The sequence below is a fragment of the Ruditapes philippinarum genome, unplaced genomic scaffold (assembly GCF_026571515.1).
Source record: "Ruditapes philippinarum isolate M1 unplaced genomic scaffold, ASM2657151v2 ctg1110_1_1_1_1, whole genome shotgun sequence".
NCBI classification, from domain to species: Eukaryota; Metazoa; Mollusca; class Bivalvia; order Venerida; family Veneridae; genus Ruditapes; species Ruditapes philippinarum.
This window is the reverse complement of record NW_026853054.1, coordinates 87,828-111,585: the sequence shown is the minus strand read 5'-3', so window position 1 is coordinate 111,585 and position 23,758 is coordinate 87,828. Positions and strand designations below refer to the sequence as shown.

General features: G+C 29.5%; 1 protein-coding gene across 1 annotated transcript in view; it reads left to right on the top strand.

Moving 5' to 3' along the window:
* The window catches only part of LOC132732724 (guanylate-binding protein 1-like), a 75,178-nt gene that overhangs the window by 37,692 nt on the left and 13,728 nt on the right, over positions 1–23,758 (top strand). Inside the window, exons 4-11 of the mRNA XM_060719206.1 lie at positions 13,178–13,246; positions 13,533–13,613; positions 14,642–14,701; positions 15,494–15,559; positions 16,951–17,180; positions 17,387–17,514; positions 17,921–18,030; positions 18,708–19,123. Of these exons, the coding sequence (XP_060575189.1) occupies positions 13,178–13,246; positions 13,533–13,613; positions 14,642–14,701; positions 15,494–15,559; positions 16,951–17,180; positions 17,387–17,514; positions 17,921–18,030; positions 18,708–19,123 (1,160 nt within the window). The remainder of the gene's footprint in view (positions 1–13,177; positions 13,247–13,532; positions 13,614–14,641; positions 14,702–15,493; positions 15,560–16,950; positions 17,181–17,386; positions 17,515–17,920; positions 18,031–18,707; positions 19,124–23,758) is intronic.

Sequence of the window (23,758 nt, the reverse complement as noted above, 5' to 3'; positions counted from 1 at the left end):
CACGCAGGGAAAAACTGTATCGGTAAATTTTATTCCTCAAATATTAAAGGCAACGCCATACTTAAAATAATAACCTTTGAAAATGCATGTAGTAGTATTTTATTCCTCTACAGAAGAATGGTCTCAATGTTTTGTCAAATGGGAAAACGTTGTCTCTGAAAGCGTTCATGTATCTCGATAACAATAGATGTCTTCAGTTGTAATACGATTTCATTCCATTTATTTTAAGCTTTAGTAGACTTTAATATTATCTATTCTAAATCATGGACTTTACCGTAAAAAAGTATTTCCAGAGAGCTTTGATAAGAGTTTTAACAAGTTTCTCTCTGTTAAGATTACTAAGTCAATTACTTACCAGCATATATATACAGTATGAAGTGTTGCTTTTAATTTAAACACGTCTGTACTTAAGTATTGTTGGGCATTATTTTAATCCAGTTCTAAAGACAATTTTAAGAAAACATTTGTCCGACATTAGCATGTTTACAGTGGAAAAGGGGCAGAGAAATATTAAATAAATAATGATGTTTTATTTACAATTATTCATCAGAGTATTTAATATTTATTTACCGAGTCGAATGATCCATACGACATAGCCCATAGCAATTGTTACAAAAATATTTGTTATAAAAGCATTGATATTTTGAAACAAATTTGTTCATTATGCCTATATAAGTGTATAAATTAGTGAAAGGGTGAAAGTCAAAATAAGTTTTCAATTTGCCATAATCCCCTTTAATAAAAACAATAATTTCATACGTATGAATCCAAACGTTTTTTCGTAAATATCTATTAATTTATAGTTTAATTCTTTTAAGAGGCCGATAAGGAAAACCGTTTGCAAGAGAAACGTATGTGTCTGCTATCCGTGCAAACAGATAAACGAAGATGTGAATATTTTATGCTACATAACAGAAAGATACAGAGTAAAATCAACAAAGAGACAAATTAACATAACTGAATATGAAAACATGCCGCAATTCTTTCATGTAGTAAATGCAAGTACATATGTCTAATACTTGAATTTTGAAAACGATAAAATATTACCAATCGATCACGCCAATATTAAATACACTAATTGTTTCACATGAAATAAGATAGAACAATGATCTTATTTAGGTACTCATCAATAAATAATGTAATTTACGTTAAGAGCTTTGTTGAGAATTATTTCCAGTTTTCCCCAAAAATTTCCTATCTCTGGTCAGTGATGAGCATTTAATTATAATTACACGGCTTGTCACTGAAATTACTGATAGCAGCACCCTTGAATGTTTTATGATCCTATCATGTTTCAAGAATGTATAGTTTAAGCTGGAAGACATATGGGGAACATTTTTAGGTGTAAACGAAAAAAATATAGATATAACTTTTTAGTGGAAAGAGATACATACAATTTTTAATAATAGTTAAAGACAAATAAAAATTGGATTACAGTAAAAAAGGTTTTTAATCACTTACAACTCACAATGAAAAAAAATTTTGTAAATTACTTTCATATTAAAGGCATATCATACCTCAGTGATTTACATTCTTTTTCTTTTTTTTCAGAAGTAGCAGAATAACGTTTAGTAATAAAAATAATTGATTCAAAGCATAATTGAAGCTTATCATTCAATCTAGTAGGAAAAGAGATGAATGAGATTTTTTTTTAAAAGTACCAAAATGATACAAGCAAAAAGTACATAAAGTTTTTAAAGTAAAATTCTAAGTTTAAAGAGGAAATATCTCTTGAAATAAGGATGCTAGAGTTATAAACCTTGTCATGCATGATGTAAGTAATGATAAAGGACAATTGTCTTAAGTCTAGAGTTGATGTCATTTATAATAACAAAGTAATTTTTGGAAATATTTGAATTTTAAATAAATCCCTAATTCAAAAATGAAATGGAGATAGTTCTAGAAATACAGGACTTGAGTTATAAATCTAATCGCACCTGATAAAGGTGTTGAAACATTTTTATGCAGTCGAAGGGAGGCATATTAAAATCGCACCGTCCCTCTGTCTGTCTGGATGTCCGTCTGTCTGTGCATCCCCACTTCTTTCATAACTTTGTCATGCATTGAATGATATTAAATAACTAGGCATTAATGTCTAACACATCAAGACGATGTGTCGCGTCCAAGAATTACGTCCCTACCTCAGAGGTCAATGTCACATTTACATTTTGAAGTTTCACTTTATCCTAATTAGAGTTTATAGTTACACTCATTCGTGTCCGGACTGTCATGCATCAAAGCATTACAAAATAACTAGGCATAAATATCTTCCACATCAAGATGACATGTCAAGACTAAGACCCCGATCCCTACCTTCAAGGTCAAGGTCATACTTATAGTTTGAAGGTTTTCATTCATTCGAGAAGAGTTTGCAGATACACATTCATGTCCGGACTGTTACTTTGTCATGCATGGGAAGATTTTATAATAACTTGGCACAAATGTCTATCGCAGCTCATTGTCGTCTGTTCGTTTGTGTGTCCCCACTTACACAACAATCATGTCCAGTATGTAACTTTGTCATGCATTGTGGGATTTTGAAATAACTTGGCACAAATGTCTATCTCATGACAACATTCTGTTGTGTCTAGGAACCACGTCCCTTCTTCAAAGGTCAGGTCACACTTATATTTGGAAGGTTCACGCTATCACAATTAGAGATTATAGGTACAATAATACAAAGAAAAATATTAAGAAATTAGTTACTTTCACCCTCTTTTCTTTTCATACTACCAGTCCTGCATGCTTAAGAAACTTTTTCGGGGGCATTCGATAATTCTGAAAATATTGATGCTAGAGTTATGAAGCTTTTCATGTTATTGTTTAAAGTTATACAATATCAATTTTTATTCAAAACAAATTTGAATGGGGGAAATAATCCTGGAAATATGTATGTTACAGTTATGAATCTTGTCACACATGATAAGGAAATATATTTGAAGTTAGAAGTTGATACCTTAAGAAATAAAAAAGAAAGTAAAAAGTAACATTTTTTGAGAGGAAAAAAAAATCATGGGGAGATAATTCTAGGAAAAATTGGTGTTAGAGTTAAAAAAATTGCCACTTTTATGTAGTTGATGATAAGGAACGCATGTTTGAAGTTTAAAGTCAATACTTTAATATGAAATGAAGATGTTAGAGTAAAATATAACATTATTTTATTTCAAGGGGATATAGTTCTGGAAATACTGGAGTTTTGCACCTTATCAAATGATGTGGATGGTGATAAGGAATATATATTTGAAATTGATACCTTAAGAAATAAAGAAGTTATTGGCGCATAAACATTAATTTAAAGTATGGACGCTAACTTCGACTTGCAAACCAAGGTAAGTAGGACAAATCACCATATTCTTAGTATAGTCGAGCTAATAATAAAAATATCACTTACCTGGTCATTTTAGTTAAGAGTCTTACACTTTGCAGTAAAAGTTACATCTATGAACAGATTTTTGTTTTTTGTTTTTGTTTTTTAGCGGGCCGGGAGGGGGGTTCAGTCAGTAACATGAGTAACAGTGACACTTAACTATTGAACTTTATTTATTATTAATTAAAAAAAAATATTTATGTTATTAGGCCGTGTCTACACCTATTCAAGTTTCTTACATGTCACATTTAGATAAGCTAAATAAATGGCCATTTCAACATTTTCCAGGCATTTTTTTACTGATATGTCTTATTAAGATAGCCCAGGATTTATACCTTTGTCTTTCCAATACTATCATTTTTTTGTAAAATATGTGAAAAAGAGCGGGAAAAATGATGTAATTAGCTAAAACAATGGAGTAAATGAAATGCGTACATTGATTTAAAAATTGAAAAAATGTGACAAAATTTATTTTGATGCAAATTCTTTATTTGATGAAAGTCATTCACCAAATGAACAAGATCATTTTAAATCCATTTTGACTCTACTTGAAAAAGAGCTCTTTTTAATTTTTTTTACAATGTATTTATTTTTATTTATTTATTTATTTATTATTTTTTGCTCCTCTGTGTATAAGCGTATTGATTTGTTTCTTTGAGCAAGACAGTGTAAACATTTACTGAAATTCAAAGGGAATGTACACTGGATCAACAACAAAAAGTCAGAAAATAATAAAAAAAAAACAGCACTATGAAACCTTTGGGCACATGTTTTGTTTCAAACTGGTGTTATCAGTGTCTTGACAGCCAACAACTTGTAGAAAAAAAAGATCGTGTTCTAATAAGGCCGCGTCTACACCTATTCAAGTTTCTTACATGTCACATTTAGATAAGCTAAATAAATGGCCCTTACAACATATAATCAGGCACAAGTTTTACTGAAATGTCTTATTAAGATTGCCCAGGATATATACCTTTGTTTTTGCAGTACTATCATGTTTCTGTATAATGTGTGAAAAAAAAGCAGGAAAATGATGCAATTAACTTAAAACAATGGAGTAAATGAAATGCGTACATTCTTTAAAAAAATGGAAAATGTTAGAACAAATACATTTTGATGCAAATTCTTTATTTGATGAAAATTATTCACTAAATGAAGAAGATCATTTAAAATCCATTTTGACTACTTGAAAAAAAAACAGATTGTTTTTTGCGCTTGGTGTATCAGTGTATTGATCTGTTCCTCTGACCAAGATATTTTATACATTTACTAAAATTTACAGATCATGAACACTGAATCAGTAACAAAAATGTCAGTAAATAATAAGAAAAACAACAACACTATCACACCTTCAGGGCACATGTTTTGTGTCAAACCGGTGTTATCAGTGTCTTGACAGCCAAAAACTTGTAGAAAAATAGGACGTGTTCTTATTTTCTTGCAAGGAATTATCTTCTTAGATGTCACATAATTTCTCTTTAAAACTCATTCAAGTAGGGTGTCCACACTATGCAATACAAGCGAATATGATACTTGCATTCAAGACTTGGATAAGTGTAGACGGGCCCTAATTTTCTTGCAAGAAATTATCTTCATGGATGTCACATAATTTCTATTTAAAAAACCATTCAAGTAGAGTGTCTACACTATCCAATACAAGAGAATATGATACTTGCATTCAAGACTTGGATAGGTGTAGACAGGGCCTTAGATGTCATATAATTTCTCTTTAACACTCATTCAAGTAGGGTGTCTACACTATGCAATACAAGAGAATATGATACTTGCATTCAAGACTTGGATAGGTGTAGACGGCCCTAATTTTCTTACAAGAAATTATCTTCATGGATGTCTCATAATTTCTCTTTAAAAAACCATTCAATTAGAGTGTCTACACTATCCAATACAAGAGAGTATGATACTTGCATTCAAGACTTGGATAGGTGTAGACAGGGCCTTAGATGTCACATAATTTCTCTTTAAAACTCATTCAAGTAGGTTGTCTACACTATGCAATACAAGAGAATATGACACTTGCATTCAAGACTTGGATAGGTGTAGACGGGCCCTAATTTTCTTGCAAGAAATTATCTTCATGGATGTCACATAATTTCTCTTTAAAAACCATTCAAGTAGAGTGTCTACACTATCCAATACAAGAGAATATGATACTTGCATTCAAGACTTGGATAGGTGTAGACAGGGCCTAAAGTATATTTACAAATAATTAGTTTCACAATTCAATAGACGCCTTGCAGAATGTAAGGTCAATTTCAGGTCACTCATGTTTTATTTAGTGGAGGCAGGAAGCTTTTTGCTGACAAGCCTCCAAAGAGAAGTTATTTCACAATAATCATACTTTAATTGTTAAAATAAGCAGTTGTTATTAGCAAAATATATCTTAAATGTTTCAGAAACTTGTGAATTATTTGATGCTTTTGTCTGTAGGTTTATTTTAGGGTCGTTTTATGTAAAAGTTAAAGACATTACTTAATGGTGAATGAAATGGTTAAAAAACTAATGAAATATCAAAAATGAAATATTCTAATGAAATATTTTTCATAAAATTCAAAAATGGTAACATTATGATATTTCCATCTCAAGGTCGGCTCTCAACATAGAATATTCCTTTTCTTGAAAACACATGAAAACTGTGCATTAACATGATTAAATGATGCGGAACAAAATATTATGCTACTGCTTTAAATATGTTTTTAATAAAACAAAACGTATTTATTTCATACAGGCATTCTTATTCAAATATATGGATGCTCAAATAGGCAAAACACAGAAAACACCATGTCATTATATGTACTTATATTCCTAAATACGTATTGTGGAGAAGGGATGCATGGACAAACGCTATAAAAAGATTTGACCAAGAAAATTAAAGCCGTGATAACCAACAAATAATTCTTTGCATGCATTTTACGTTTTATAATGTGACAAATTGTTTTGCTTCTTGCTTTTTACTATGTTTCATAACATAAATCATTATTAAGTAACTGGCAGGTCTAATAATTTCTCCATACCACATAGTAAATTAATCGTTAGCAAAAAGATAAAGTTTAGCCTTAATTTAATTAACAGACTTTTCTGCAGAAGTGGAAATATTTTAAATGACTGGGTTATGCATTTCAGAAGTCAAAGAATATCTTTATAATTTGGATAGATGTTCCACAAATATATGTATTTAAGCCAGTCAGTTATTTTCATTTTTTCCTGTAATCTGATATTTCTAATAATATTGGTAGTTTTTGAATTGTAGTTTTGAAACTGAGTTTATGCCTGAGGTTAAAAATAAATTAAAGATAATTTAAATTTAATCCATGTCAATTAAGGTTGCATGGATTTGATAATATTTTTTTCTTTATCAGGTAAGCCTTGTAACGTATGTTATTTGTACACTGCCTCTTGCTTGCCAACACTTGTAAGTTTCTAATAATAGAACAGGCTGAACATGTCGAAACACTGGTACATAATTTAGTAACAACAACAACAACAATAATAATAATAATAATAATATTAATAATAATAATAATAATGATGATGATGATAATAATAATAATAATGATGATGATGATGATAACTTTATTTAAAGGGGCAACATAGTTTGGCAAGTTCAAGCTTCCTTTCGAGTCTCTATCAAAATGTACTTATAGTATACAGTTCAAACAAATGATTTATATAAAGATACATATTGTTTATATATTAAAATGATGGGAGAAGAGTGTTTAGGGACTTATATACTAAAATGGCCTTTTTATAATTTACTCTCAGATAATTTTATAAATACAGTTTAATTCAATAACTTATCAGTAGGCGCATTGAATGTTAGTATCTGTAGCTTATCCAAGGTTTTTATGTTCCAATAATAATGGATCAGAAGTGTTTTGTCTGCAGAAATGATAGTTTATTGAAGTAAAAAATTAAATATATTTCTATACAGACAAAAAAGTATAAAGAATAAAACCCAAAGACAAGGTCAATTTTGAGCATTTCACGTCATAAGACTTTATAAAATATTAATAAGTTTTTTTGTCAATATTTGTTTTTCTTGCATAAAATTATCCTTTAATGTTGTTTTGACTCGTTCAAATTTGTCTATGAATAAAAAGTATCATACCAACGTTTCAAGCTTAGATGAAAAAATAATAAAATTATATATTGTTCATTAAAATACATACATAAAAATACATATACTTGAAAATCCCGTTATGCTTAAAGTGTAAGTCAATGTATTCATACGACTCATATCACATACAAATTAGAGAGTTTCAGATTGAGTATGCGATACATGCACATTTTGTGAGTCCTAAAGCGAGTAATAACTTTCCTATAAAATAAACACAGTCATGTGTTTCATTTTGTGTCAGGCAATTGTCGTGAATTGATCGTTTAAAACTTTCGAATTAATGTATGACTTCGATTTTTTAAGGAACAAATTTGATGTGGAAAAATGCAAATGAAATTGTTTATTTTATTTTACAGATTAGAGAAGAAAGGAAAAAAGTGATTTGATATTCAACAAATCAATAAGACGTATACTGGATATTAATATAAAACGGCGTTATATATTACATGAATGAGTTACCATAAAATATGGATAAAAAAAGGTTTTTAGACAAGTGATGCATCGGAACAAACGCAAACATTTTGAAAACATCAGACATAAACATTTAACATGGACGTTGCTGAAGTGATATCGGTATTCTCAATTTATCATGTTTCAACTATTTTTATACATGTTTTTTTTTTCTCTCTACTTCTCTACAGAAAGTAAATTATTTGATTCCGCAAACATATGTTCAGAAAAATGTATAAATATTATGTCTTCATTGTCAGTGCTTTGTGTTTTGTTTAATATAATATTACGCATATCTGGTCTTTTATAATCTTTGGAATTTACAATTAAAGGCACATCATGCCTAAAAATGCTGTTAGTTTTATTTCTCAAAACTTTTTTTTAAGTTTTAAGTTTGGTATCCTGTTACAGTTCCTTAAAAGTGGTACGATCTCATTTTCTATATAGAATAATTTGCGATTGATATAATTATTGTAAATAAGTATTTCTTGTAGAAGTCAAAATACTACCTAATTTACATTTTGCTACCTTTACGACATATTACTGAACATTCAGCGATACTTTCCTCATCTGTTAAACATCTTACATTCACTAAATCTTTGATTAAAACAATAGTGAATACATGTTTGACATTTCTAAACATTTTAATTATTTTGAATTTCTGCCTCAGATTGTGCCTTTAACCTTTTTAACATTTTGATACTAGCTTTTATCATCCAAAAGCTTTCTGTGATACACATATATTTCTTATTATGTTTATATTATACAAATTAATTTTTATTTTTATGATTGATTTTCGATAATCAGTTAGAAAAATAGAGATGAGATCGAATTCTCCAACAATAATGTCAGTTATTTGTATTATATTCCATGAATGTTCAGTCTTATTTTTCGTTTGTTGCAGTAAAAATGATAAAAAAACTATAAGCACTTTATATCCATAAATGTTATTGCAAGTTAAATGTTATTTTTTTCTTTTTAAAGAAGCAACAACAACAACAACAACAACAACAACAACAATAAAATAGAAAAAAAGAAAAACGACAGTGGATAAAAACGATCTAAAAGAAACATATCATTGAAAATACATATGAATATAAATAGTATTATATTTGTTATTACAAAGCAACCTCGTTTACCACGGCCAAACATTTTTGAGATACTTTTGTTTTTTGATGGAAAAAAAAAAAGTTTCATTTTCAGTTATGTATTCATATTGTCTCTTTTGTTTGTATTTATTTAAGTTTAACTGAACTAATAATAGTTATCATAAGGTAGGCAAGGTATATTATACTATACTATTTTTAAAAACGCATTATTTGTTTTAATGAAATTCCTAAATATGATGTAGAACTTCTCACAAATTGTGTAACTAATCAACACAATGTTTAACTTGTGTTATTTTCGCGTTATGCGGTTGGACTGTTAGTGCTTCAGTGTATTGATTAACTACTAGCGAAATGATAAATGTGGAATCGATTGTTTGTAAAATGGACATTATTTTACAACTATAGTTTGAACGATAGGTAATAAGACTTACTACTTCTTTGAGTAAAGATATTTTAGAACATTGAATTGGCACTTTTGGAACATACATGCAAAGCAGACAGTTATGTGTTGTTTGTCCGCATAAACTTGGATATTATTTCAAAAGAATTAACAGATGAAGATGTGCCAATATATAACCATAAAAATATAACTTTGGTTGATCTCTGAACATATAATTAAGCTATTTACTCAGCATGCAAACAATAGATTTTCATGACAGCAATTAATCACACCATTGCATATATAAATGATAATGATATACCGCATTTTTTATTACATTTTTACCATTTTATGTTATTATCACTTTTCAATCACCTTATATTAAATCAATGAATTATTATATTATTTATTATTAGTCATAAATTTATTTATTTAATTATTTATTTATTTGCTTATTTTGTTCATCCCCTTTATTTATTTATTTGTTTATTTATCAGTTATTATAAAAGAAAAGTAAAAGTTAAATCTTCCTATCATTTAATCGCCTATACGAGTAAAGTACCTTGTTAGAAAGCAAAGATGCTTATCTTTCACCTATTTGCCACTTCAAACAACTTTTCTATGCCCATACTGAAGTAATTGGTAATTTCACATCCCGGTATATGTAACAGTTATATTATATTGGTAAAGCACAATTTTTTATCTGATATTTTCATGAAGACTTCAAGGCATATAAGTTAAATGAGAAAAATAGTAAATGTCAGTTACTTTTAGTATTATTTTATACTTAAAATAACTAACATTAATTTATTTTTCTCATTTCAATATTACCCGGGCAAATAAAAAATGAATGAGAAAAATCAGTTGAAGTCATTTATATATATATATATATATGAACTGTGAAGTTTATTATTATTATTATTATTATTATTATTATTATTATTATTATTATTTCTATTTTTGTTATTATTGTTATTCATTTTTCTCTTTAAATATTATATTTTTGCACTAGTTTTTTTTAAGTTGATAACTAATGTAAATAAATAAAATGATTACATTGTAGGTAATGGATATATATTTTTATATATAGATAGTTGGTAAAATGGATTAGTTGGCAATAATACGGTACTACTAGCTTTTTAATTATTATATTAATATCAGTTGTAGAAAACTTTTAACATTTCTATTTTTATTTTTGTTGTTTATTTACTACAATTTTTTTTAAATTTTAACAACATGATGTATGATGGAAAAAGTTAAATAAAGAAACTAATTGTCAAAAAAAACCAAAAAAAAACAAAAAAAAAAAAAAAAAAACAATGGTTGCGTTATTTTATGACCCTCCATTTTGTCATTGATCATATCATCTTCATATAAACGGGGGTAAAACCATATATCACGAACACATTTCCATCTACACAAATAGTTATTATAAGCATAAGCAGAGATTATACTAACGCATGAGGAATATGCAGGGAAAATATCATGTTCATTCATTTCGTTAATCAGTATTACACCATTTGCGATTCCGGAGAATGATCTGCAAAAATGACAGTAATACTAAAATATGATAAACAAGATCAACAAGGAAAGGCGGCGTTCAATGAACGCAACCCCATACGACCCAGCAACAAGACCCATTTTAAAGTATGAACAATATACTTCTATGCATATTGATCAAATAAATCCGAACAGCGATTTACAAAATTATCCTTGGAAAATAAACCCCTATAAAAGATAGTGGCATATTATCCGCAGAACGGACAGATACAATGCGTTTCGCCTGAGGTTTATTATTCCCCTATCTCTCTAGTCTCACTATGTATCTCTCTCTGCATGTAAATTTGTTGATGAAAAAGTGCCTTAAGGTCGACCCCCGGAAAAGGGACATCTGGAATTTCCTTTTTTATTCTGGAACGCATTTAATAGAAATACAGCCACAAAACTTAATTCCTATTACTTGAATTGAAAGCCGATACACATTGTATGTTATCATCATCCCCGAAATCTCAGACTGAGAATGACGAAAGACTACTAAGGTATGTTGTCATACAAAATGTAAATATCTATAAGAATGAATTACTTGAAGTAATACTTGTATGAGCATATATATTAAATACTTATTAACTTAACATTTTGTAACCATTTTACATGTCTTCTTTATTCCACTATGATATGTTAAACGTACTGTTCAGAGATTATAGGTAATGGGTACGTTTTGGAAATAAAAGATGGTCTTGTGTCTTCATGTACTTTCAAAGTTTTTATAAAAAGCAAATGCTGTTACAGTCAGTGTCGGTACACGACTGGCAAACTTTCACAATAAAGTTGTTTTTGTACGTTAGGGTCTGTCGGTACGATTGAAACAGTTTTCGAGTCTTTATACAAATTGTTATTTTCTATTGTTCAATCTCTGGTTAAAAATTATGGTGAATATCGACTTGTTGCATAGAATTGTCCTTTGATTTTTATATGATTTAATGAGGAAGTCTTTATTATCGCTAGTTAATTACATGTCAGGGCTTTTGTAAATGTTCATGCATAAAAATTATATTGAAGTAATAGCAGTCGATGATTTATACTATTTTACATTAAAAAAGTTAATTAAATCAATGCTTATGTTGACAATGCTAACGCCTGGCAGCTCAACCTTTAAAGAAATCCTGAATTATTTATTTAGACCTTGGTAGAGTCTTCATCATTTCGCACTTTAAAACAATATATAGTATATTGCTTTCATCTTGGCTGTTAAGTGATAATTGTCTAAAGTGGTTATTCTTCAAATGCATTTTGTATTGCGCATAATAATATTACTATTTTACTTGTAATAGAACATATAGCACTAAATATGCATTTTAAAATTCTTATTTATCAATATATATATATAGTTCGATCTTTAGATTTTAACTTCTGCTTAACCAAGTGCTTAGGGTCATGGATTCATTGAAAGCATGGTATTAGAAAATGTTTCAAGAGCTTAAATAAAAATGAAATTTAAATCTTTGACATTATATCTCATTTCATGATATCAAGGTAAACTAAACTATGGAAATAAATATGATAAATAACTGGTACTACCTTTTTCACACTAGATCGGGCTGATTTTATTACTGACAGTAAATGTATATAAACTTGAAATTTGTGTTGTGCAAGCTTTAACTTAAACGTGCTATATTTGAAAAAAAGTAAAATCGTAACGAGCAACAATCAGACGAACATGGATTATAGTCTCAAGAACTTAAGTTAAAAATTAAATAAAGCACTTGTTCGCCTTAACCTCTACAATGTTACATTGGTATTTTGTATATAAAGGCTAACATAATTAGATAAAGATTTAATAGCACGCATTGGTACCTCTGGTTAACTGATAACTCTGACCAAAATTGCGAAATTTTAATCGACTTATTTATTTATTTGAACAGTTGTAGGTAAACAGATTAGAATTTATAGGGTCTGAAAATTAAAGATAAATCGTCTCTTTTCAAAGAATGTTAAGAAAGTTTTATATTTAAGACCCATTGATCCGTATCGATGAATCTTCGGATGCTTATATACTTCTTTAAGTGTACCATTTTCTATTTATAGATTTTAACTTCTCCTTAACCCGATGCTAAGAGTCGTAGATACATTGAAAGTATGAAAATAGAAAATGTTTCAAAAGCTTGAATTCGTCGCTTAAATAAAATTTAAATTTTTGAAATTAAATCACAATTTAGTAGATGTAGATTAAATTGTAGGCAATTTCCGTCTTCTGAATCGTCAAAAGGAGAGTCTGGTGAATTGAAATCGACTACTGAAGAACCAAGGTAGCGTTCATGAATTATAAAAATAAAATATATGAGATTAATTATTTTTAAACTAGGACATTTAAAGCGATTTTTATTGCTTTAACAAATATCACTTGTGATTGATATGCAGAATTTTAATACTATTTTGTTTTCTTTTGTGTGTTTTGTGAATTCTTATTGTGACAAAAGTTTGTTTAATCTATTTATTTTCAAAAAGTATAAATATATACATAAGTTATCCGCAAAGTTGAAACATGCTGTATTTATATATTCAAACAAAGCTTACCTTTCATTTTATATAAAGGTCCTCGCCAATGCAAGTACCATCAAAAGGAAATAAAGTACCATCAAAAGGAAATTATGAACGATCATCCAATGAATGCAGGTAAACTCATCATAGATAACTGGTAATACATTTGGCACACTAGTAATGGCTGGGTTTATGACTGACAGTAATAATGTATATAAACTATAGATAAGTGTTTTAGAAGCTCCTTAGAAACGCACTTTTTTAGGATTCTATGTTCCTTATAAATGAATGTTGTAACATAAGTAAAATCGTAACGAGCAACTATTTCTAAAAAATTGAATGAAAGCAATCATTCGCCTTATGCTTTCCAATACTACATTATTTTTGTACATAAAAGCTAACATAATTAGAATATATTTGATAACAAACATTGGTCTCTGGTTTACTGGTTACTTTGGCCAAAATTTTCAAATCAATTTATTTATTTCATATTTATTAATTTAATTATTTATTTGAAAATTCCTAAATAAACATGTTAGGGTTAACAAAGTCTTTGATTAAGGATCACACGCCGCTTCTAAATGTATGATAAGAAAGTTTCATATTAAGGATTCCTTGAACAACGCCGTATAGATGCATCGCCGTGTGTTTATAAACCTCTTTAAGTGTCCTTTTTCTATCTTTATATCTAAACTTCTGCTTAATCCGGTATTAATAGTCTTTGATACATCAAAACCTTATATACGTCGTGAAAAAGTTAAATTTCTTAAAGGTAAGTCTCTTTTAAATAAGTGTAGGTGAAATTGTAGGCCATTTCCGTCGCCTATTGAGTAAATGAAACTTTTAAGACTGTTGAATTAAAATCGACTACTGATGAATCAAGGCAGATATCATGAATAACCAAACAAAACATATTTATGCGATCAGTAATTTTGAATTAGGACACATAAGGCATTTTTATTTGCCTTTACAAGACATCATTTGTTAATTATATATAGACATTTGAGATTATTTTGTTTGTTTGTGTTTTGTGAATTCTAATCAGTCTAATCAGATCTAGTCAAGTTCTTTAAAAACAACAAAATGCAAACATACCTTATTCCATAAAGCTGAGGCATATTGTATTTTAATCATTTTTCTTATCTTCACATTTTAATATTAAGGTTTTCACCATTGCAAGAACCACCGAAAGGAATTGAAGAAGGACCTTCGAATAACTCAAGGTAAACCCAACAATACAATTTCATATATATTCTGATAAATAACAGTAAATACTATAACTAACTATAAAGTGAGTGCTGTTTTCTGATAGTTAATGTAAATAAACTTTAAATATGCATTTTACATGTTCTTGCACATAACGTTCCCTTCTATTCTTACAAGATTTTTAACTTTATTTACTTTAGCCATACGTACTGTCAATAAAATGAACAAACATGATCGGCTGCCGGGCATGATAATTGATTACTTTTCAAATCAATCCATCACTCAATGCGTGAAGAGATCTATATAACAGCAATTAAAAACTACACGGCTTATCTTCGGAAGAAGACAAAACGAATACATTTTAATCTTATGGTTTATTAATGTCAACGTTTTTAAGGTCAAATGTCCACTTGTGGAATTCAAAGCCTATTTTAAAATGGTGTCCGTTCAATATGGTATACTTTGTCTTGTCAAATCGAAATTAAAGTTATAGACACTATTCAATCCATTATTTTCAACAAAGAAAACATTGTAAATAATTTAAAGCAAAAGCGATTCACTGTAGTCAGATATTTTACTTTACATGTATCATTTCCAGTGGTTATCTTATGAAAGACCCTTTGTATATTATCTTGTTGTTGTTGATCTTTCTACCATAATCTAACGAAATGAAAAAAAAAAAACATGAACTAGTTTGTGTTTATTCTTATTGTGGACATTTACCATCAAACTAAAATACTTGCAGAAATATCATAGAATAATTATCTCATTTTGTCATAGATAAAACTTTATTCACTGTATAAATTCAGATTAGTTACAGCATTTGATGAACAATTACGTGCAAAAATAAAAGAGGTTTCTTCTCGAAAAAACCGGTGAGTCATTAAAATTATTAAACAAATACTAGCCATACTTTTTTGTTTCTGAACTTCTTATAAACACGCTAACATTGACGTAAAAGAAAACGTTGTTACATGAATAACTTATTGAACCATGGTTTAAACAAGTTATAAGTCACGTGAAAAAGTTGGAGTTTGCAGCCCGTGGCCAAAAATTATCATATCCGGTCCGCTAAATATAAGCATGTGCAAAAACGATCATGTGATGTCACACTTTACGTCATTCAAGCGAGTTTCCTGAATAGTGAAAGTGAGATTTTTGTGTCACCTCTACAGGATCGATCAATACTAAGTATATTTTTGCATATCGAATGCATTTTCCGGTTCAATGATTTTTGTCCGAGTTATGGTCCTTTAATAATCTTTTATTTCTAAAGCTTTTCCGGACTACTCCCGTGATACCACTTATGCAATTTCAATGATACTTTACAGGATTGATCTGTAACGGATATTCTAATTGAATATTTTTTTGCCGAGCTATGGCCCTTTAATAAAACGGTGTGTTTGTGTGTTGCCAGATACACAAAAGCTTGTTCGGACTTCTTCTCAAAACTACTGGTGTAATTTTATCAAAATTTTACAGGAATGGTCAGTACCAAGTCTAGTTATTGTGCATATAATCGGCTTTTTATTGTTCAATGAGTTTTATTGAAGTTATTGCCCTTTAATTATTTTTTTCCGGACTACTCCTCGTATACCACTTATGCAATTTTTATAAAACTTTACAGGATTGATTGATAGGTCAAGTTCTTGCGCATATTACACGGGTTTTCTGCTTAAATTATTTTAGCCCAGTTATGGCCTTTGAATAAAAAAAGGTGTGAATAAAGTTTGTCCGCACACTCTTAAACATTCATGCAATTTCAATGAAACTTTACAGATTTGTAAGTCAAGAACTTTGTATAAAAATGTGTTTTGCCCTGTTAATGACTTTTTGGTATCCTGCTACACAGTAGCTGCAACATGCGATTTGCTATCGTGAAGCGACACATGTAATCATTGATGACCCTAGTTTGTTCTTATGCTTTATTTTGTTATTAAGCCTCAGCGTGATAAATATAAACACAACTGTCCTGAAATACAAAAGACGTTGATTTTTCTTCAAAAAGAAGCTTGCCACTTGATTCTATAAAAGGAAGTATTTCTTTTTTAATCGTCAGAGGGATGCTCTAAGCAAAGGAATTTGTCGACAGGAAGATTAAGGTTTTTGAAAGAGCATTTATCAACAAGTGTACTTAAAACATTAATACATGTCACAGACTAGCTTGAAAGTTGATTTCAGTGATGAATTAATAATGTTCCTGCAATAATAACAATACAATTATTATAATCAAAAATTAGATGTGATTGTATCACGTGTTTTATAGCGGTTGGTCCCCAGATGATTTGGAGGTATTCAAGCATCCCATGTGCTTGATCAGTGCCGAAAATGTAAAGAATGAACAAGACCAAGAAGATAAAATCATGTTAAAGAGTGAACAAGAAGTATTCAAACAAATAGAACAGATAGAAATGCCAATGGTTATTGTAGCCGTGGTAGGTCTTTACAGAACAGGCAAATCTTATCTAATGAATCGTTTAGCAGAATCATCAAAAGGTAAAGTTACCCGATAATTTTTGGAAGGTAATAAATTAATACCTTCCAGATATTATATTACAGTTTGTATTCGTGTCGGTTTCAAAAATAAAGTTCTCTTCACGATTGTATGCTATTTTCTATCAAGATAAATAATAATCAATGATTTTGATAAAAGTCTCCCTTTGTTAACTGAATGTATTAAAACTATAACAATAATTATTAAGGTTTTGCTTTGGGTGACACGATTCAATCGAAAACCAAAGGTATTTGGGTATGGTGTAAAATGCATCCAAAAAAGTCGGATACAGTTTTGTTGCTTCTTGATACAGAAGGTCTTGGTGATGTTGAAAAGGTATGTATGATTTGCTATGAATAGATTAAATAAAACCCATTAAATAAAAAGGAAAACAAATGTATTGGGTTTATGTTTTCTTAACATATTGTTAATTCATACTTAGACGGAAGGACATTGATGCTTATCTTGATTGTCGCCCACTATGGTTTCTTAAAACAGAAAGTTTGAAAACAAATAAATAAATGCCATTCAATTTAAACAACTGACCAGAAACCGCCGGTGTTAAAAGCTCTTATTAATAAATAATCCGAAATGCTAGTTTTTTCTTGTATACTAAGGCTAAATCAGGCATAATACCTTCATTATTATACTGATAATTTGTATCATAAATGTGTCAAATTAAGTTTTATTAGTAGTTCTTTGTAATTTTCTCAAGTTAACGAATTAATTGTAAACTTTAAAGGGCGACACAAGTCATGACAACAAGATATTTACATTAGCGGCCCTCTTGTGCAACTGCCTTGTTTATAATATGAAGGGAGCCTTCGATAACGACGCTGTCTCTAAACTCACGTATCCTTTTCTATTGCATGAATCTTACATTATATATGAGACGGATAAAAGAAACATAGACGAGCATTTGTTTGTATTCATGATAAAAAATCACAAAAGACTGCCATGTCTTCCGTTTATTAAGAAAATTTTGCATAGCATCAATGCACTCAGTGTTAGGGCTGTGAAAGTATCATCATCTCTTTTGAACAGATACGGTCGGACCCAGATGCATATTTTGGATTTTGTAATAGGTCCTATCTATAGGTATAACATTATAGATTGTTACACTTGTTAAACGTCGCATAGGCTATATAGAAAATAATTCATGTTTGATAAAATTCATAATAACATCTTACAGTTGATGGATGGTCAATATGAATATGACTATTCAGATCACCAAGTCATGTTTATATCATATCAGAGTTATGGGCTCGTTGTATCATAGTTTGTACTTGGTCAAATGTACGACCAGAAAAAAGCCTGATATCCTGTGCGGTATTTAAAGTGTTATTTTTTGTGTTTATATTTGATATTTAATGATTTTGATAGCATCCTAATTTGTTTCGACAATTGTAAGATTTGAATACTTGAGACAATCATTTAAATGTAAATAAACGGCGTCTGAATATGAATAATTGGTTACTCTACAAAAGAATTTTTTGTAATGTATTCAATTGTAACTTAACGAACTAAAGATTTGTAACAAAAATGGCAGAGAATATCAGGTTTCGTGGTGAAAAATCAGAAGATAACGATCCATTGAATTCGGTACTGCCAGATTTCATTCTTTGCTTGAGAGATTTCAGTCTAAAGCTGGTCTTTGACGGGAAGACAATATCAGCAAATGAATATCTTGATAAATGTTTAGCTGAGAACAAAAGCAAAGCGGCTAACTTCAATCAGCCAAGAAAATGCATCAGAAAATACTTTAAACAACGTATGTGTTTTGCATTCCCTGTGCCGGGTGATGGTGATGTCCTTGAGAATCTTGAAACTCTGAGCTTTGACGAATTATCTGTCAAGTTTAAAGATGCGACTTCTCTCTTTGTATCGCACGTTTACAGCAAACCACCAAAAAACTTGCTAGCAAGTAAACCAGTTAATGGCCCAAGTGAGTAAATATATTTAAAAATTTTACATTTTATTGTTTAATAAGTAATTATGTTAGAAATGTTACAATTAGTATAGTACCTTATGTGTATAATCGATTTTGTTACGTTTTACTTAATACTTGTGTTTCCACATTGCAAGACCGTGACAAACTGATTTCTTGTTCGTCGGATACGTCGTACCTGTTATCGAGTTTTTCAAAAAATATAGATTTTCGTTTCCGGACCATACTTAAAGGGATATTCAGGCAAAAAATGACAAAAATTTTGAAATGATTTTATGTACTCAAAACACGCTAAAATGACTTTTCTTGAAGTTTCAGCATGAATTTCTGTTTAAATTCTATATATTTTGGGTTTGAAGCGTAAATATATCTATATATGTTGAACAAAATTAAGACGCCAATAGAATCACCAAGTAGTTTTTAAACAAGTCAGGTGACTTGAACAAACCCTTGTTGTTACAATAACAGATATTGTGGATATTGTATGATTGAAACAAGCCTAAGTCATTCATTTGACATTTTCTTAAACGTTTCCAGTGTTCACTTTGACAACTTTTGTGAAATGCTAGCGCTCTTACCTGACCCACGCGGGTCAAGTTAGGAAACCACCATTTTATTCTTTATATGGAGAAAAGTTTTGTTCCTTTGACTGTCTAATATATTCATTTTAGGGCATTTAAAGAATAATGAATGAAAAATTCAAAACTAAGAAATGAAAATTTTGCCTGTATCTCCCTTTAAAGATTGCAGGCCAGAAAATATAAAAGGATCAGTGTTTTTCAACTGAGAATTTTCCTCCATTTAAATTAACTAGATTGAAGATACACGTTTTAAAACCGAATTCCTGCCTTTGTGACCAACTAAGTTTGAGATTTCGTAAGCTCTTTGAAATTGGCATCACTGTTTTTTTAAAAAAATATTCAACCGCATTAAAGAATATAGGGATCAACATGGATTACAGGATAAATCCGGTACAGTCTGGACTGTGACGATAATTGCTCTGACAAATCAACGACAAAGCGCAAATGCACCAGAAAAATCATAGAACATATTCTAGTCATTTCATACCTCCTCTATTGTCACAGGCCTGGTTTTGTCAGACACGTGCAAAGATATGCATGCTAACGTGCAGTCTAAGCAAACAATAATAGTAATCAGAAATTAAAAGTTATATCTTTTTCATAACATTTCTGTCATACAAAATCTGGAGAAAAATTTAAAACAAGATAATGTTAATTGATTGCGCTTAGCCATTTTTCCAATGTATTTATATTACATCTTTCAATAAAGATATTTGACAGCATATCAAAATAAAGTAGTGGAAGGGTCAGAGAAAAACACGAAATATTTTGCAAACCTTGAAACGATAAAGGCTGAATTGTTTTTAGCTAACTTAAAGATAATAAAAATAACAATGCGACAATAAAAAAAAATTCTGTCTAAGATTAGAGACTCACACTTGAAGACTGCGAAGACTCTTTCTTTTTCACAAAAACCAAATGCTTTAGAACAAAATAATGTTAAGTTAGAATGGGTGTGCATACAATTATTGCCACGATATACATACATATCTACATGTCCTGTAAAAGGCATGTACCCATTTATTCTTCGTCTTTGTGTGGCTAGCTTTTTGATCATTCAGGTTAAATAATCAAAACGCATTATCTACAGATGGATTCCTTGCATAAACTTCAATCCATATTTAAAAGACCACAAAGGCTATTAGACCTAGACTTTCTTTTTCCATAAACTCTTTGGCTTGAAATAAAAGACAAAAGTAAATCTTTGTACTCTTTATACACCATCACTTTTTTGGATAGAAATTCTGGGAAAATTAAATATTTTTCTTGAAAGGGACATTATTTTAGTCGTTGATATAAATGAGGTTCAGCTTAACCCAAACAATAGAAATTTCAAAGACATTCTCAATCTAAAAAACACGTCAAATAGTATAACTCAATTCGTTTAAGTAACATTTCAAGTATTTAATTGACCCACTTGCGGTTTCCATTTTATAATATGATGTTTTTCAAAACTGACCAACTTATAAGTGACAATAATGCTACATATGCGTACATACATATAAATTTTAAATCCGATGCTGCTTGTAAAAGAGACATACGGATATATACAAATACCGTTTCAATGAATAAATAGATAAATAAATAAATAAATAAATAAAAAATAAATAAATAAATAAATACATTAAATACATTGAATACTTGTATACAAAATGTTATACGGTCCTTTCTACCCAATAAGTCTATTGAAACAGCATGTAACACTTTCACTTATAAATTTCTAGATCTAGCAAAATCATGCTTACCTTCATACTTTGAAACTGTACGCCCTTATAAGTCTTGAATATTGAAAACGGGTCAAGCCGGTGCTAGGGGGCATGAGGGATCGTGCACTTTTTCAATATCTCTCATGTACAGACGCGATCAAACCGAGTCTGCAATTCTCATGTAATTGAGTTGTAATTAATGCTTACGAGGGATCACTTTATGTCCAGACTTGATATATCATTGAAAATCAAAGACCATTTAGAAAGCGCGATCGATTAAACCAAAAAGCTGTACAATCAAATAAAACTTTAGACAACAATCAAGAAAAAAGTTAACAATATAAAAGAACAGGCACAAAATGTTTTTCAATAATATCGAGTATTCACTTAGATGATTTGAATAATACAAATCTGTCTTACTGTTGGAAACTAGTCAAAATGCTTATGTAAGAAAATTCAAACAAATGTGCTTAAATTCAACCTCTGAAAATTAATGACAATATTTACTCAGTTTCTGATGAAAAATACCTAATACTTTAAACAATTATTTTGCTTCAATCTCTACAATTGATGAAACGTAATCTAAACTACCAAATTTTTGTTCATAATGATTAATTCTAAATTACCGAACAAGAAAGCCTTTCTCTCAAAATTAGTTATAAAAAAGCTAGTGGTCCTGACGAAATCAGCAATCGTTAGTTAAAAGAACACTATGTCATCCCCTAAGTATCATTTTGAATAGATCTTTACAAGAGGTTTCTTAACCAAATTGTTTAAAATTAGCTTACGTTATGCCGCTTTTTAAAAAAGGATAATTTAAAGTCCAATATCTTTAATCAGTTGTCTTGGAAAGATTATTGAACGAGTAACTTTAAAACATTTACAAACACATATTTTACAGAACTGATATCAGTCAGGCCACACAACAGTTTTTTTTATCTAAATGTACCACCAAATATGTAAATCTTATGATGACAGAAAAACTATTCGTGATGTTTTGTTATATTTCAAAAGCATTTGACAGGGTTCGGCATTCTGTTTTTTATGCAAGTTAAAACTTTATGAAATAATAGGAAAATTCAACAAATGGATAGAAGATTATTTATCCCACAGAATGCAAACTGTATTTGTTGGATCATCATTTTCAGAGACTAATAATTTATGTAAATGCTAGGTTTCCTCGGGTCTCTGTTCTAGGACCCCTGCTATTTTCAATATATGTTAATGACATTGCATATTCATTAGAAAGTACAACAAGATTTTTGAAGATGACAGCTCTCTAGCCCTTTGATCATCTGATATAAATACAATTCAAAACATTTTAAATTTAAATTTGGATTAACAGAAAATAACGTCATGGTTTTACAATTGCTAGTTAATTTTACTTCGTTAAAATATGAAATTGTTACTTTTCTTTAGCAGAACATCCAAAATTGTTTTTTTGATATCAATTCAACATCAAAAACATCTTGGGGACACCTTAAATTATGATTGGTCCTGGCATCGGCATATTCATAATATAAATTCTTCAGCTTCAAGAGGAGTCCTAGGGCCTATGAAAATGTTAAAATTCGAATTAAACTGCTCAACACTCAATCAAATTTACATATCATATATGAGACCAATTTTAGAATAAACATCTGTTTTTCCTGTACTAATGTATAAACAGAAATCTTGAAAAAAGCAATATGAAGCTGCAAGAATAGTAACTGGCCTTACACAGTCTGTCCGTTTTCATTGACAAATTATTATACGAAATTGGTTGAGTTTCCCTGTCGGTAAGGCGCAAAATACAAAAACTGACATTAGTTTATGATGACAAAACATGTATTTTTAGCTACCTATATTTGAGAATTATTTCCACTGTTGGTCAATGAAAATAACCATAATTATAATTTGAGAAACATCTGTTACCCTTTTAAAATGTTAAGACGTACAGAAATATATTCTAAATCTGTAATTCTTTTATGAATTAAATCATAGACTTTCCTCTATGTATGAAAGTTATTAATTAACCTATGTTTTTAAAACAAGAACCAATTTTATATTTTTAAAATTCTAAAATTTTCATATTTTTAGCCTTTTAAAAATGCTGAAAAATTTTGAAAAATATAAAGTTTTTAACTTACTTTTAGGGATATTTTGTAAATTTTTTTTAACTTTTAGCCCCAACCCCTTTCACTAACTCTTCGGATTTTTGTTAAAATTTTCATAAAAAATAAAAAGAATTCTTTTATTAAAATTATGCTAAAAGTGACTTTAAATATAAGTACTATAGAAATATAAAGCTAAAGCAATTCTAGTAAAAATTCGCAGTAGACAATTTAAAACCCAAAAGGGTTTGC